This window comes from Phocoena sinus, chromosome 1, assembly GCF_008692025.1.
Source record: "Phocoena sinus isolate mPhoSin1 chromosome 1, mPhoSin1.pri, whole genome shotgun sequence".
Lineage (NCBI taxonomy): Eukaryota > Metazoa > Chordata > Mammalia > Artiodactyla > Phocoenidae > Phocoena > Phocoena sinus.
Window position 1 is genome coordinate 9206314 of NC_045763.1, and position 15258 is coordinate 9221571.

The window sequence follows — 15258 nt, forward strand, 5'->3', positions numbered from 1 at the left end:
AAGAGGGAAGAGATATGGGAACATATGTACATGTATAACTGATTCACTTTGTTATAAAGCAGAAACTAACACACCATTGTAAAGCAATTATACTCCAATAAAGATGTAAAAAAAAAAACCAGCGCGCTGTAGAAAAGGGAGAAACTCAGCTGAGCTCTCGGCTAGGAGGCGACAACTATTAGGTTTCAGTCCAAGGCCCATCCAGGGGCCAGGGCCTGGCAGGGCAGTGGGCCGCCCCTTCATTCCCGAGTGGGTCGTGCCTGGCTGCAGCGCCTTGACCTCGCCATGTCTCCTCTGCAGTCCCACAGAGCCCACTGCCACGTTCGCTTTGCTTGTCCTCCATAGGCCCCAAGAGCAAGGTCACTGGCAGTCCCAGGCTGGCTCCTAGGGGCTCCGTCAATGACAACCCTTCTCAGGGAGGATGCGTTCTGCCCACGTGCTCCTCTGGGGGATGGGGCTGCTTCCCACCGGAGCACAGACTCTCAGCTAAGCAGGGAACACCTGGCTCCGGTGTGGGGCGGACTCCGGTCCAGCCAGAGCCTGGAATCCTCACACCAGTCTAGCTGCCATCATCGTGTCAGGGGGTGGGGGGAAGCGAAGGAGAACGGGGGTCTCCCAGAGAACCAGGACGGAGAGGAGGAAGGCGGGACACAGTGGCCTCAAGCTAAGGCTGTCAGGGCTCAGGGTCACGGCGCCTCCGTCTCCCTCTTGCCCTGGGGGGGCCCGCTGAGAAGCTCAAACGTGTCTTCCACCACCTGCCACAGACAGCTGTCCAGCGGGAACTCGTTGTCCACCAGGTTGACCAAGAAGTAGCTGTCGTGGATGTGCTGGATGATGGTGCGGGACGGGGACTCCTCCTCATACAGCTTGCCCCACTGCTCGATCCACAGGGCGAAGGCCTCGTCCTGCACGCACGCACAGGCGCGCACGCGCACACACCCACGGAGACACCGGCGCACACACAGAAAGACACAGGTACATGCGCGGCCCCACATACAGACACGCCGGCCAGGTTAACAGGGCTGCCCTAGGGCCAGGGCTCCACACTCAGCACCCCAAGGGCCTCTGCTGCTGCCCGACAAGACGTTTCCAAGAATAGAACTCGGCCCACTGCCAGTGCCACCCCTGCTCCCCAGCCCAGAAGTAAACACCATGAGTCAGAGTCAGGGCGCTGCCAGCCCTGGGGGTGCGGCCCCCAGCCGCCCCGCCCGCCTGCCCAAGGCTCCAGTGGAGGTAGGCAGGGCAGGCCTGCTCCCGGCCCCCCCTTACCTTCCAGAACATGAAGCTGACTGGGTCCACCACTGTGGGCTGGATGATCTCTCGCCCAGGGAAGATGCCCCAAGTGACGGCGTTGGGCTGCAGCTCGGGGGCGTTGGTGATGTTGTCACCCTGCGGGGCGGGGGGGGGTGGCACAGTGAGTAGGGCCAGACTTGGGGTGCAGACAGCTCCAGCCCTCTCTCCCCGGGGGTGTGCTCCGCCCCTCCTCCCGCCGTCACCGCCCCACCCCTGCCCCGCCTCTGCAGCTCTGTGACGGCCACGAGCCTGAAACCCAGACGTCACCCTGGGCTTTTCCTTCCTCCTCTTACGCTCCAATCAGCTCCACACCCACTGGTACTGCTCACTTCCTCTCGTGTCCAGCCTCGTGTCCAGCCTGGCCAGGCCTCTCTTTGCTACTCAGACCACCAGGGCTGCTGACTCTAGTCTCCCCTGGCCCTGTTATCCACACAGCTGTCCCCTGGGACCTGCCCAAAATAAAACATGGAGCCAAGGCTCCCTCTTGCCTATACGGTAAAACCCAAGTTCCAAGCAGGACAACTGAAACCCCTGAGGACCCGGCCCCGGCTCAACGCTTCAGCCTCACTCTGACCCCATTTGGCAGCGATGCCTCTGCACGCCCTCTGCCCTGTCCCTGGGATGCCCTATTACTCCCCATCCTTAAAGATTCAGGCCACACAGGAACTCTCCAAACACCTCCCCCGATCTCTCGAGCTGGACATCCCTCCCTTGGATCCCCAGCTTCTTCCTACGCTGAACTTTACTCTTATAAAGTGCAACTGCTTTTCACCCATTCATAATTATTCACTGATGGCTTCCCTTGCTAGGCTGGGAGCTCTCGGAGGGCAGGGGCCTGGCTCTGTCTGCATATGCATCTGGCACGATGCGTGGCCCCACTGGGCACTCCGTGACTGCTGAATGGTGGAGTAAACGTGGTGCCCTCACCCCGGCCCTGCTGAGCGCCCTTTGACCTGGGGCCGGCCCACCTTTACATCCACGATGTGGTAATTCACCCGGAGCTCGTACTTCTTCAGCACCTGCAAAAGCGCCTCCACTGTCTCTCGGGAAGTGAAGAACTCTAAGTAGGCCTGCGGGAGGGAGACAGGTGCCATCACGTAACCCCTAGTCCTTGCTGGATGTCTTCGCTGGGCGCTGCTGAGTGGGTCATGTGCTCTGAAACACCAGACGCCTGCCCTCCTGACCGTCCCAGGGAGGCATCCACGAGGACACTTAAGGCGTCAGGACTAGCGGTGGCCACTAGTTGGGAGTTGAACCCATAAGCAAAGGGAGGGGAGCAGGTACGTGAGGTTTCTCCGTCTGGACAGGTCTGAGGGACGTCTGCCAGCCCTTTGTCCAGTTGGGAAAGGTTCCATGGAGAAGTCGCTCCAGAAGCTATACAGTGGGCCCAGTTTGGCAAGTAAGGCAAGAGAGGCCTGACACACCCCATCCCCCTGTCTGCTGGGTGGAGGGCTTCTCCAGCACCACCTGGCCACCAGGGATTACGCTGGGCTTATTTAAATTCACTTCCCAGAGCCCTCAGGCTTTAGGTTAGAATGGAATTTTAACTCCAGCAGCCCCAGGAGAAAGGGGTCCACAAGGAACAGTAATAATAGCTCCCAGTTAGGGGATGCTTCCCACGTGCTAAGCACTTTATGTGCTTTGTCACGTTTCATCCCCAGAACACGATGTGACATATCCCCATTTTTACAGAAGGGAAAGCTGAGGCCCAGATTGGTCAAGTGACCAGCCTACCCAGGTCTGTCTGACTCCGAGCCTGAGATCGCATCCATTTCTGATCCCCGGCCCGCTCAGAACAAAAAGCCCCTGAGATGAAGGCCTCTGTCCCCAGCTCTGGGGAAGCCCTGCAGGCAGGTCAAGGGAGGGTAGCCCTGTGCGTCCCTGCCATACCTTCTGGAAGACATAGCCCCCACCGGGGCCCCAGCCCACGACGGGGTCGGAGGACGGCTTCCCGTTGATGTTGGGCTGGGAGTTGATGGTGAGGATGCCCCGCCGGTTCCACGCCGCAGCAGCTCCTCCCTTCATCAGGCTGGTCTCGGCCGCCAGGGGCTCATCATTCCAGGGCAGGCAAAGTCACCTGGGGAGGGTAAGCCAGGCTGGGTCCCTCCCTGTCACGGTCCCCATCAGAGGCCCAGCCTGTCTCTGCTTCCGTAAGCCCCTTCCAGGCACCCCACGTGGGGACCCCCCAACTCACCCTTCTCCCTTTGCTGAGGTGCCACCTCCAGGCACAGCGATGAGGCTCAGGGTGGGGCAGTCACGCCCGCGTCTGGCCCATGGGGCGAGGGGAGGTACCCAGGGATCCCATCCAGCAGCACTCACTTTCTATAGCCGTTCTGGTTCGGCTCCTCCCGAGAGGTAGTGGGCAAAGACTTCAAAGACACTTTCTTCACTGGTCAGCTCCTCCCCCCACATCTTCAGCAGCTCTTCCTTTGGGGACTTGCTCTTCAGGTAGAAGAGGTAGTAGTCCTTCAGCTCCCCGAAGGCCGGAGAGGAGGAATTGCCCCTGGTGGAGGAGGTGCCCGGAAGTCAAGGCACCACCCCTGACCTTGGGCTCCAGACAGTAGCATCCACCTGCCCTGGGGGGTGTGGGGGCGGGGGGGTGGGGGCATTCCTGTGAATCTTATCCCGAGGGCTCCACCATGATTGGTCTCCCTCCTCCCAAGAAACAGTTCATTTGCAATGGCTCACCAGCGGCCGTTGGGGAACTCATCCCACTCCTGGGTGCGATAAATGTAACTCTTTGGTCTGGAGGCCCAGAAGATGGGACGGACATCTTCCTCCCGGCGCTTGGGGTGGGCACTGATGGCCCAGGGCAGGGGACGTCTGGGTGAGAATGGAGACAGAAAGGGTCAAGGCTTGGCCAGAGGGAGGGGGCACCACTGAACCTGGGTTCTTCCATCTTGACTCGTAAACGTCAAGCCAGATGGCATTCCCGCTGTGACTGGAGCCCTAAGGGTGCCCACTAGCCACGGCACAGACATCCCCTCTGTGCCCCCTTGGCAGCCAGCACTGCCAGCTAGGGCGCACTCATTCTGTGACTTCTCTCTGACCTCCCTGCCCACCCGACTCTCCTCTGTGGCTCCAGGGCCTGAATCGGGGCCACTGGCCCTTACCTGGGGTCCTCGATCCACATGCCCAAGCGCTTCAGCACCTCTGTGGTGGCCCCACCTCGCGGTTGAGGGTGTAGAAGTGCAGGCCCGGCACCGAGCCGCTTGCCAGAAGCTCCCGGCACAGGCTCAGCGCCTGCTCGATGCCGTAGTTACGGATGGGCGGCGTCATTGTCTTTGATTGGCTCGATTCACGTCCTTGATCTGCTGTGGCACCTCCAGCTTGGACAGCTTTACAAGCTGCCGGAGGGAGCGGTAGCCCTGCCCAAGACACAGGGGGCCGTGGGTCCCATCTCCCTGCCCGTCTCTCACCCCAAATACTTATCCCACCCCACCAGGCCTCCTGGCTCTGCAGTGCGACACAGACTGACCTGGGAAAGTCAGACCATCGTTGTACCAGCACTTTTTGTACTCTGCAGGCTGCAGCCGCCGCCCACAGCATTACTGCCATTGGTCCTGAGCCGGCCCTCTGGCCCCTAGATGTACCTATTGATAAATGGTGTCACCTAAGCCAAGTGGTTCCCAGGCCTGGCCAATGACCAGAATCGCCTGCCAAACTTCAGAAACGTACAAATTCTCAGGCCCCACCTCAGATCTATACGTCAGAACTTCTAGGCATGGGATCTGGAAATCCACGTTTTAAAAGAGCTTATTAAATGATTCTGGTGAGCCAAGTTTGGGAAACACTGATTTAACCCAAATTTATAATGAGAGTAATAATCCCTTTTAGTGACACTTATCAATAAGCCCCTCCAACAGTTACCGTTGCTATTTTGGGGAGACATAAGAGGTAATCAAAAGAGGGGGGAAAGACAACATTTTGCAAAGACTGAGCACCCGTCTGACGAAAATCTAATGAGCGTCAAAGAAGAACTTTGGCCTGAACTCGGCACTTCAGGTTCACTTTGGCCTGAACCAAGGCCCTGGCCTGTGCTAGGACAGGGGCGGTGGGAGTCCATGAGCCCTCTCGGGACCCTCACCTGAATAGGGAAGATTCCGGGGAGGATGGGGCAAGTAATGCCTATCTCGGAGCAAGCCCTAACAAAGCGGAAGAAAGTGTCGGCCTCAAAGAAGAGCTGGGTGATGACGAAGTCGGCTCCCGCGGCCACCTTCTCCTTCAGGTGCTTCAGGCCAGCCTCAAAGCTCTCTGCGTCGGGGTGGCCTTTGGGGTAACCTGCCAACAGGGATGACAGTAGAGGGAGACTGGCTCCACCTGCTCGAGGGGAGTGATGAAGCAACCGGAGAGCTGGGGACGGAGAGCTCCGGATCCATACCTTCCAACCCCACGGCACGGACAGGCTGAAGCGGTGATGGCTGGGCTCGTCTGATGCGCCCCTCACCCTGGAGGTGACCCTCGGTGAACGCTGCCTTAGAGCCACCCTCCCAAGCGTGGGGATGGATTGCCCCCAAACACCCACGCTGTCCTGCCATCAGCCAGGCCAATCTGGCCTGCACTTTGTGGCCACGGAAGAGAGGAAATGCTACATTCACAGCAGCCAGCCAGCCTTGGGGTAATGGGCGTGACTCTAGGTACTGGATCACAACAGTGCTTGTAATTTCACGTTAAAATTACTCAGGGGTCCCAGACAGTGCAAAGTCAGAAACCACGTTACACAAGGAATAAATGAAGAGAGTAGAGATGTTCTGCTTGAAGAAAAGAACGCAGAGAATATGGTAACTATTTCTAGACGCCCGCAAGTCTGTCACTGGGAAAAAGGAGTCACCTTAGTCGAGTTCCTTATTCATCATATTCTGGGCTGCTTCTGATGGCAGAAGTAGGATCAGTTTCAGAGCGCTGCCTGACAGTGGAACGGGCAGCCCCACAAAGGAATGGACTCCCAGTGTGTGAAAACAACGCGGCAGGGCGATGACCCTGTGCCGGGATGCCTGGGAGGCGGGGCCAGACGTCCCCTAGGTTCCCGACTAGCTCCAGGAACGGTGTGCTCCCTTCCCTGAACGACTGAACTTACTAGTGGCTCTGCCTGCACAGGAAAGACCACAGGCCTTAATGAACTGCAAGCAGAGCCACAGGCCTCAGCCTGAGGCCAGGGCAGGACCCCAAGCTGGGGCAAGCCTGAACCCACACTGTTGGGTAGCCGAGCTGCTTTGCTGTCATAATGCCGTTTCGTTCTGAAGAAACCCTGAGTCATCAAAACTGGATATAAAAACGACTGTCTTGGGGATGGGCGTGGGAGGATTAAACACTAGAGCTTTATACTTTTATACTATACTATACTATGCTTTTATACTTTATACTATTTTTCCAGCAGAAATTTCAGAAACAGAGGTTTTAATAGCTGAAACTCTATGAAATCTCAACAGCACCCAACAAATCCAGCAATTGCTTACGTCTGGATTTTGCTCAGTTTTACTATACTCTTGTTCTGTCACGGCCAGCTGGGTGCCTTCTAATCCACCGGCCCTCTTTTTCATCACTTTACCATAAGCAAAGCACCAAACCGTTCAGCAACTGTGCGCTCACAGCTCTGCTGGTTTCCCCTGGTGATCGTCCAACGCCCACCACGTGTGGGCACATTCCCCAATCAACCGACTGTCTCGTGGCCGCACGACCAACGACACTTCAATTCCTACCTCCTCATCGGGGCCTCCTAGACTCATCCACCTCAACGGCCTCTTCTCAACACTAAGAACAGCGGACGTGTCCATGGGGGCCTGGGGATGCAGCCCAAAGTCCCCACAACAAGTAATTTCCTTGAAGCCACGTGGCTTGTATTTTTAAATTCAGATCACTTTGATTAGCTACTCCATAATGTAGCCATGTTAATAAGAATGATTTGATTTTCCCCAAAATATTTGAGAAAAATTGTCATGCCAGGGTGACGTGTCAGATTAATGCCCGGACTTCCCGTGTCCCTGGCACACACTGCCCCACCACACCCAAGCCCCCGTTTGAGAAGCTGAAGGCCCAGACCCCATGAGTCGGGGCAAGAGGGAAGGCCACGCCATCTGTTTCCAGCAGGTGAACCTTGCCTCCTGGCTGTAGCTAAAGAAACTAGAGTTGAGCCGACGCAGTTCTCTCTCCTGAGGATTTGGAACTGATGCTGAGACCTGTCAATCAGTCTGGGCGAGCCAGGAGCAGGCGGCAGGTCACATGTGTACCGTACATATCAGAGGCAGAAAAAGCATACATATCAGGTCTACTGGATGAGGCATGAAGCAGTGGCGGGGGGGGGGGGGGCAGAGAGAATGAGGGAGGGCCTTGGATTCTGCCTGCCTCCTGGCTCCAGCGCTTAATGAGGTCTGATGCCATTTCCTGACCTTGTTCTGAGATTCCCTGCCCCCGGAACCTTAATAAATATACCTCTTTTGTTTAAAGAAGAATAGGGCTAGGAAGCAGGCTAAGAGCAAGAAAAAGCAGAGGAAGGGACTTCCCTGGTGGTCCAGTGGTAAAGAATCCGGATGCCTCGCAACGTCTCAGATCCCACACGCCACGGGGCAACTAAGCCCGCGAGCCACAACTACTGAGCTCGCACGCCTCAACCAGAGCCCGCGTGCCGCCAACTACAGAGCCCACGTGCCGCTAACTACAGAGCCCACGCGCCGCAACTACAGAGGCCACGCGCCCTGGAGCCTGTGCGCCACAACTAGAGAGAGAAAACCCGCAAGCCGCAGCTAGAGAGAAGCCCGCACACCACAATGAAGAGCCCGTGTGCCGCAACAAAGACCGGACGCAGCCTAAAATAAGAAAGAAAAGAAAAATAAATAAATAATAAAAAGAAAAGGCAGAGGAACAAAAACTTAAGGGGCGGTGGCACGCCTGGGTGGATAGCGGATAACAGAATGATGAGAGGGCAGACGCTGTTCGATCACCCCTGCACCACTGTCACCCGGCGCAGGCAGGCCGGCGGTGCGCTGAGCTAGCGGGTCCTGACCTGAATGCCGAGGGGGCTCTCTGTGCCTCTCCTTCCTTCCCCTCTCCGGTCCCACCCACTGGGATACCCCAGCCTCTCACCTGCCACACAGACATCGAAGTAGTCACCAAACTCGCTTCGGATGTGCTTCACCAAGTCTACGGCGTAGTTGAAGCCTCCGTCCTCCTCTTCCCACTGGTCACCTGTGGGGTCTGCAGGGTTGGAGGTCACAGTGCTGGGTCTCACCAAACCTCCAGGTAGCCTCTCTGTTCCTTCTCCCCCCCACGCCCAGGACCGTGAGCACGTCGAAGGCAGAGCCTTCCTGTTACTCAAGTTGGTGTCTCCACTTTCTAGCGTAGCACTTGGTAAACAGTGGGAGGGAAGACAGCAGCCAACCCATCAGACAGTCACTGAGCACCGACTCCGAGGGCCCCGTGCTGGCAGCAGCAGACAGGGAGCAGCTGCAGCTCTGCGTTCAGCCTGGAGCGTCGGCGATCCCTTCCCTACTCACACCTGGGTGTGTCTACACACCCTCACCCAAGCCCACGGCTCGTTCTCCCACTCCCTCGAAACCCTCGCCTCCCGGGAGAATCTTCCACTCATCTCAAGTAAGAAGTGGTCTTTCGAGTGGTGAGCGTGAGACCACAAGTGCCCACCCATCAGGCTCCCACTTTCCGCACTTGTGTGGCCCAGTGACAGTGCGTGCCAGAGGCATAACCAGCTATTCTCGCTCCTAGGACACATGCCAGAGCTGAACTCTTCGACTGGGCCAATGGCCAGGTGCAGCCAGGGATTGATTAATTGCTTGATTAATTGATCAACTGATCGTGTACATCGGGACAGAGCGCTGTCAGGCCCCGGCCACAGGCCCAGCTGAACTCCTACTGCGAGGTCAAGAAGTGGCTCCATCTGTGTGTCGCCCATGTCCTCCTGACCCACACTGCCTATTGATGCTACTGGCAGGGGCGGGACCCTGAGTGTACTCAATGTGGGACCTGGAGAAAAGGAAAGGACCGTTCCGGGGACAGAAGTCTTCAGGAAAGCAAGACCCCAGAGAGCAGAGTGCTGACTCCACACCTCCCCTCAGCGCCAGGATGTTCTTCAGGCCCAGACGCTTAGCCTTGTGCAGGTGGCCCGTGATCTCTTCCCGGCTCTGATGGCAGCAGGTCATGTGCAGGATGGTCTCCAGGCCACAGTAGTTCACGGCGGTGCTGGCGATCACCATGGACGAAGTCTCCTTGTCTGAGCCAGGGTCCCCTGCTGGATGCCAGGTCACATCTATGAAGAGGGGACCACCTGCCCCCATCCGGTCAAACCTGTGGGGAATTTCTTTCTGAAGTGGGGCTCCTGTGGGTACACCACGCTTCACCACCTTCCCATGGGGTCTGGGAGTTAGAGAAGCATCACATGCAGGCTGGAATCAGACCGACCTGCACTCATATCCTGGCTTTGCTACTCACTGGCTGTGTGATCTTGGGAGAATTACTTGATCTCTCTGAGCCTCAGTTTCCTGATTTCTATAATGTGGCAGAGGACAGTGCCTACTTCATAATAATACTCTGAGGATATCATGACAGATGGCGCCACGGCTCTTAAAACAGCGCTGGGCACACGGCAAACACGCAATCCATGTGCTATCACTACGATTACTCTTATTGTGGAGATAATATATAATGACTATGAAACCAGTTGGTGTGAGAGCAGCACTTTGGCCTTTCAAAGTGCTTGCACGTTTATTATCTCTGGTGAGTTAAGACATTTCAATGGTCAAGGGTTCGGGGACCCCTCAGAGTGGCAAAAGCAGGGCCTCGTTCTAGGCACAAAGAGGGTCAGCAGACACAAGTCTCTTTCCTGCCGCCCCCCAGTTCCGGCGCAGCAGCCAAGAGTCCTGCCGAGCGCGGCCTCATTTCCATAACTAGAATCAAGAGCTATACGTGCACACATGCACTGTGTTACAAGCTATAACGTGGTGCATTGAAACATCTCTGTCCCTTCAAACTTCACAGCCTTGGGAGTGACACATAAGAAGTGCAAGCGAGGGCTTCCCTGGTGGCGCAGTGGTTGAGAATCTGCCTGCTAATGCAGTGGACACGGGTTCGAGCCCTGGTCTGGGGGGATCCCACATGCCGCGGAGCAACTGGGCCCATGAGCCACAGCTGCTGAGCCTGCGCTTCTGGAGCCTGTGCTCCGCAACAGGAGAGGCCGCGATGGTGAGAGGCCCGCGCACCGCGATTTAGAGTGGCCCACGCTTGCCACACTGGAGAAAGCCCTCGCACAGAAACGAAGACCCAACACAGCAAAAATAAATAAATAAATAAATCTGTTCTTTTTTAAAAAAAAAAAAAGTGCAAGCGATAAAAAGCATGAACTTTAAAAAAGGAACTGTGATTCATCAAGTGCTAACATAATCCGGTTGGCATTTCTAGATTTCAAGATGCATAATCCAAATTCCTAACTTGCTGAAAATGTTCTCCAAGCCGCCGTTTTGTAACTTCCTAAACTCTCCTCAGGGATCCAGCCCCAAGTTCCGCCAAAGGATTTAGTCTGAGAGAATCAACATTTTTAGCACACGGAAGAGAGTGTCTAAACATTCCAGGTGCTTGGAGGGGCTTTTACAGACAACAGAAGCTGCGTATCAAAGGATCTACCCTGGCTTTGCTTTTTTCCAGCCCCTGTGGCTGCCTTTTCCTGCTGGGTCAAAGTGCGGCCCAGCCTCGGGGCTGACAGTTCATCTCTTCCCCCTGCCCCCATCCCCCAGCCTGGCCCTACTCCTTATCTTGCGTTGACTCACCTTGAGATGAGATTGACAGCTCCCTCAGCAGTTCGAGGAGGGAAGAATTCTAGGGAGAACCACTTGTCCCCAGATTCCACCCTCCGCTTCATCTTCTCCCTGAGCCTCTCGTGTCGTTCGGGGTCCAGCACCGGTGTGGAACACCTTGAACTATCCTTGGAGCTCTCGCTGCCACTGCTGCTGCCCTCCCAGCGGGGGCTGGGGCCGCCATGCCCTCTGGGTTCGTTCACCATGGCTGAGCTCCTGCTGCACGGGGTGAGGCAGGGGGCGTGAGACGGCAGGCAGGCAGCCAGCCGAGCCCCAGCAAGGCAGGATCAAGTGAGAGATGCTGCATTTCCACGCACGAGGAAGGCCGGTGAGGGTACGGGTGACAACGCGCCCACCCAGTGGCTCCACACGCCAGTTACGACTGTCTGCGCTGCCTCGCTCCAAGCTTTGCCCTCCGCTGCTGCCCGATTCCGCATATGACAGCCCCCACCCAGCACAGAAACATGCTCCTTCAGCCCGTGGATCCTCCGTGACCGCTACCTGATGGAGGGTGGCACTGAGAACCTCGCGCTGCCGGCCTCCCAGGCCCGCATTCCCAGGGAGGGGCAGCAGTGCCCCGCCGGGAGCACCCTGGGTTTTGGACGGTCCATCTCTGCCAGTGTAAACTCAGACCCCAGACCACTGGGGAAGAAATGGAGGAACCTTCCCCAGCGGGTGTGTCCGACTGGGCGGAGCTGTGACAAAGGAAGAGCTGAGAGCAGCAGCTGGGGCCGGCGCGAAGGGGCGGGGGCAAGGCTTCCCGGCGAGAGGGAGGGCTGAGGCTCTAGAGGCCGAAGGCGGATGGAAGGAGGGGGACGTGGGGCTGCAGACTGCAGGGTTTGGGTGTGATGAGGCCAACAGATGTTCAGGGTGACTGGATCACATGCCAAGGAAGGAACGGCTCAGCCATGGAAACATCTCCTGTTACTTGGAACAGTTTGTACGCATGCAAGCTGGAAGGGGTGAGGGCTTGACAAAGCAGCCTGATTTCTCCCGAGTTTGTGCTTCTCTGAAAAGACCATGTCATGGGTTAGAACTTGACATTGGCTGGGTTCCAGAAACAGCCAAACCCAAATTCAGTAAGGGCATGAATTTATGTCCAACTCAGAACAAAGGCTTAACAGTCCGTGCCTGCCTTCCAGGCTGTTCTCCTTACACACACCAGTGAAGTCAGTTCAAGCGATTACAGCGACTGCAAAGCCACCACGGTGGAAGCCCTGAACCACGGCAACCACAGGCTGGCTGACGAGAGGGCACAGCGCCGTTGGGCAGTTTGGTGGGGAAAATAAGACAAAAACTAAAACAAAACACTACTCTTGCACAGCAAGATGCAAACACACTGCAGTGAAAATCCAGGGTGTGGTGACCTGGAGCATTGGAGGAGCAACCAGGCCAAGTTCACGTCTTTCAGGGAATGTCCACTGCTACGCCCGTGTTCTTAACCATTTTGGGGGTCCTAGACTCTTGAGAAACTGATGAGATCCAATGCTCCTCTCCCCTCAAACACACACAAGTGCACGTAACACACCCTGGTACACCCAACGTCAAAGAGTTGAGACCAGACCACCGCCAGGGATGCCCATTTTGATTCTGACCTAAAATTCCAGTTTCTCTGTGGGGATGAACGACTAAGAAAGGGGAGAGTGTCAAGGTCAGCCTAGTCTGGTCTTTCTTCCGAATTCCAGAGAGGGCCTCATTAATTGTCTGCTGGAACAAAACCAAGAGGGGAGAGGAGGCTGAACCACCCACAAACTAAATGCTCTTTCATCTGTTCATTAAGACTTACTGCATTCCTAGTATGTGCCAGGCATTAGCCTTCTTCCAACATTTTTCACGTGCTACCACTTAACCCATTTTAAGCTAGGATCCCATAGCACCCTGGGTTGCAACTGTGGGTTCACATATTTGTCTCCGCTCCCTCTTCCCAGTTCCCTGAGACCAGTGCCGGGTATTCTGCCTATGGTATCTCCGCGCTGGCACCCGGTAACAGCCAGCACTCACTGAGCGCCGACGGGCCAGGCGCTGTCACCCCGTCCTCAAAGCAACCCTCTGCCATTTGATGAGCACTTAATCGGTGCCAGGCACCGAGCAGTGGGGGAATACGGAGCCCACCACTCCCAGAGGGGTCCCGGTGTGCACCTGTGAGCCGCCCGATGCAGTGGGCGTCGGGGACAGCAGTGCCAGCGGCCCACGGCTCTTCTCCAGGTGCTCGGCAGGGAGCCGGAGAGATGCCTCTGGCGCCGGGGGCTCGAGGGCCACGAATCTAGTCACCGGGTCACTAGGTCACGGCCGGGGGCGGAAGCGAAGGCCCAAGTCCACCCCCAGCTCAGGGCCGCCTCAGCCCTGCGGTCCTTCAGTCCAGGCCGGGGGCCGAAAGTAAGTCTCCGCTTCACGGTTGAGGATCGCGAGGGGGGCGTGCACGCAGAGGGGGCGGGCCGACCGGCCACCATCGCTCCCCGCCTTCCGTCCAGAGCTCGCCCCCGGGTAGGTGGCCCCCAAGGCTCCCGAGGCCCTGGTCTCCCTCCCCGGCGATCACAAGCCTCGCTGTCACTCACCCTCTGGTCGCGGATGACTCAGAGCGCGCGCCCGTCGCAGCTGCGTGGCCGATAAGGAGGCGCCAGCAGACGCGGCGTGTCTCGGGTGGGTGCGCGGCGCCGGTGTCAAGTTGCTTAGGAAGGCGGGGCCAGAGGGTGGAAACCACCCTTGCGGGCGCCCGGAAACCCCGCCCCCAACATGGCGGCGCCCAGAAGTCTCGTTGGAAGCCGTCCCTCCACCGTCATGTGACGCGAGCCCTCGCCTCACCCGTCTGCAGCCACTCCCAGTCTCCGTCCCAAGCTCGAGAGGGCCACGTGACACTCCCGAGGCCAGTCACGTGAGGCGCGGATCCTGGGTGGGAGGGGGCTGGCGGAGGGGTCCAGAGTGGCAGTAAAGGAGGAAGATGGCGGGGTGCAGGGGGTCCCTGTGCTGCTGCTGCAGGTGGTGCTGCTGCTGCGGTGAGCGTGAGACCCGCACCCCAGAGGAGCTGGTAAGAAGCGGGTGGAGCCGGGCTGGGGAGGGGGCGGTTGCTAAGGGACGGCGAGAGGCGTTGCCGGGGGTGGGGCCGGGCCGAGCTGGGCCCGCAGGTAGCAGCGGGTGGTGCCTGGGGACCGCAGCCTGGGCTCTCGAAGCATCTGCCCGGCTTCACGTGCCCAAGTCTTGGGTCATTTCTCAGAACCCCTCCCTGGAATCTGAGGGAGAACCCAGGTCAGCTTCAGTTAATCCCATCCTTTTTTTTTTTTTTATTTCCATCAGAATGGAGTTTTGAATGAAACGAGCGTTTTCGGACTGAGCCCCCTCGCTGGACTTTGTGCATATCATGCAGCTGGCTTAGTTTTTCCAGCCCTTTATCACTCTATCCCTCATCCTTTCTGGGTCACTGATAATCCAGCGTCCCTCTGCAAAGCACCCTGGGAAAACTTGAGTTGTGTCCCCAGAGTTGACAAGTCCCTCCTGATTTCAGACTCGGCATGTTATCAGACGGAACCTGAACTCTTTCCCCCTTAAACTGGCAAGTGACATCTTTGAAGTGTCCTGACGATGAGAGGTTACTTGGAGAATGTATAAGTAGGAATGAAGCGCTCACCTGATGACTGTAGATCCCCACCACATCACCCCCATCCAAAAGGTTTTTTTTTTTTTTTTTAGGTCTTGTTCCCATTTGATGATAATGGCTCCAGATGATTTAGAAACTAGTAGCCGGTTTCAGTAAATACTTCTGCCTCTTTCCACTTTTAAAACCATTAAAAAGGTCTTCCTTCTCTGGATCTGTTTTTCTAGACCATCCTTGGAGAAACACAGGAGGAGGAGGATGAGATCCTTCCAAGGAAAGACTATGAGGTAAGATTCTTAGCTGCTGTCTTGGGTAACATAAGTAGTGAGTGACCTCACTTCAGAGCGAAGCATTAGGATTCCAACCAGAGATGCTCTTTGACCTTCTCTCCCGGGGAGTGGGTGGGTAAGATGTAACTTCTTTGTGGGAAGGGGCCTGTTTAAGAAGCGCTTTTCTCACCTCAGCCCCAAAGCAGGGTCTGGGTGTGTCTCCAGGCTCTCATAGATCTGTGGCACCTTAACCTGGATAGAGCATGTGTTTGCCATTAGACTATTTGCTTTTTTACAACTTGTAGAGACC

General features: G+C 56.7%; 2 protein-coding genes across 5 annotated transcripts in view; one reads left to right on the forward strand and one right to left on the reverse strand.

Moving 5' to 3' along the window:
* Positions 1-25: 25 nt before the first annotated feature.
* MTHFR (methylenetetrahydrofolate reductase) lies at positions 26-13622 on the reverse strand. Its single transcript, XM_032621052.1, is given in 17 exon segments — positions 26-905; positions 1270-1389; positions 2262-2363; positions 3184-3370; positions 3613-3638; positions 3640-3796; positions 3982-4116; positions 4407-4456; positions 4459-4560; positions 4562-4591; positions 4593-4661; positions 5381-5574; positions 8374-8484; positions 9350-9588; positions 11064-11309; positions 11592-12794; positions 13230-13622. Coding segments are annotated over 16 exon segments (2097 nt in total). The 5' UTR covers positions 11702-12794; positions 13230-13622; the 3' UTR covers positions 26-686.
* A 36-nt stretch (positions 13623-13658) lies between these two features.
* CLCN6 (chloride voltage-gated channel 6) overlaps positions 13659-15258 on the forward strand; it is a 29374-nt gene continuing 27774 nt past the window's right edge. The window contains exons 1-2 of one of the 4 annotated variants that reach the window (XR_004348167.1): positions 13659-14115; positions 14907-14966. Coding sequence is in view for 2 of the 4 variants with exons in the window: in XM_032620737.1 (XP_032476628.1) it covers positions 14029-14115; positions 14907-14966 (147 nt within the window). In the remaining 2 variants the exon portion in view is untranslated. Of the gene's footprint in view, positions 14116-14201; positions 14334-14386; positions 14755-14906; positions 14967-15258 lie in introns of those variants that run through there. The other 3 variants (XM_032620737.1, XM_032620905.1, XM_032620822.1) reach the window with 3 other exon arrangements.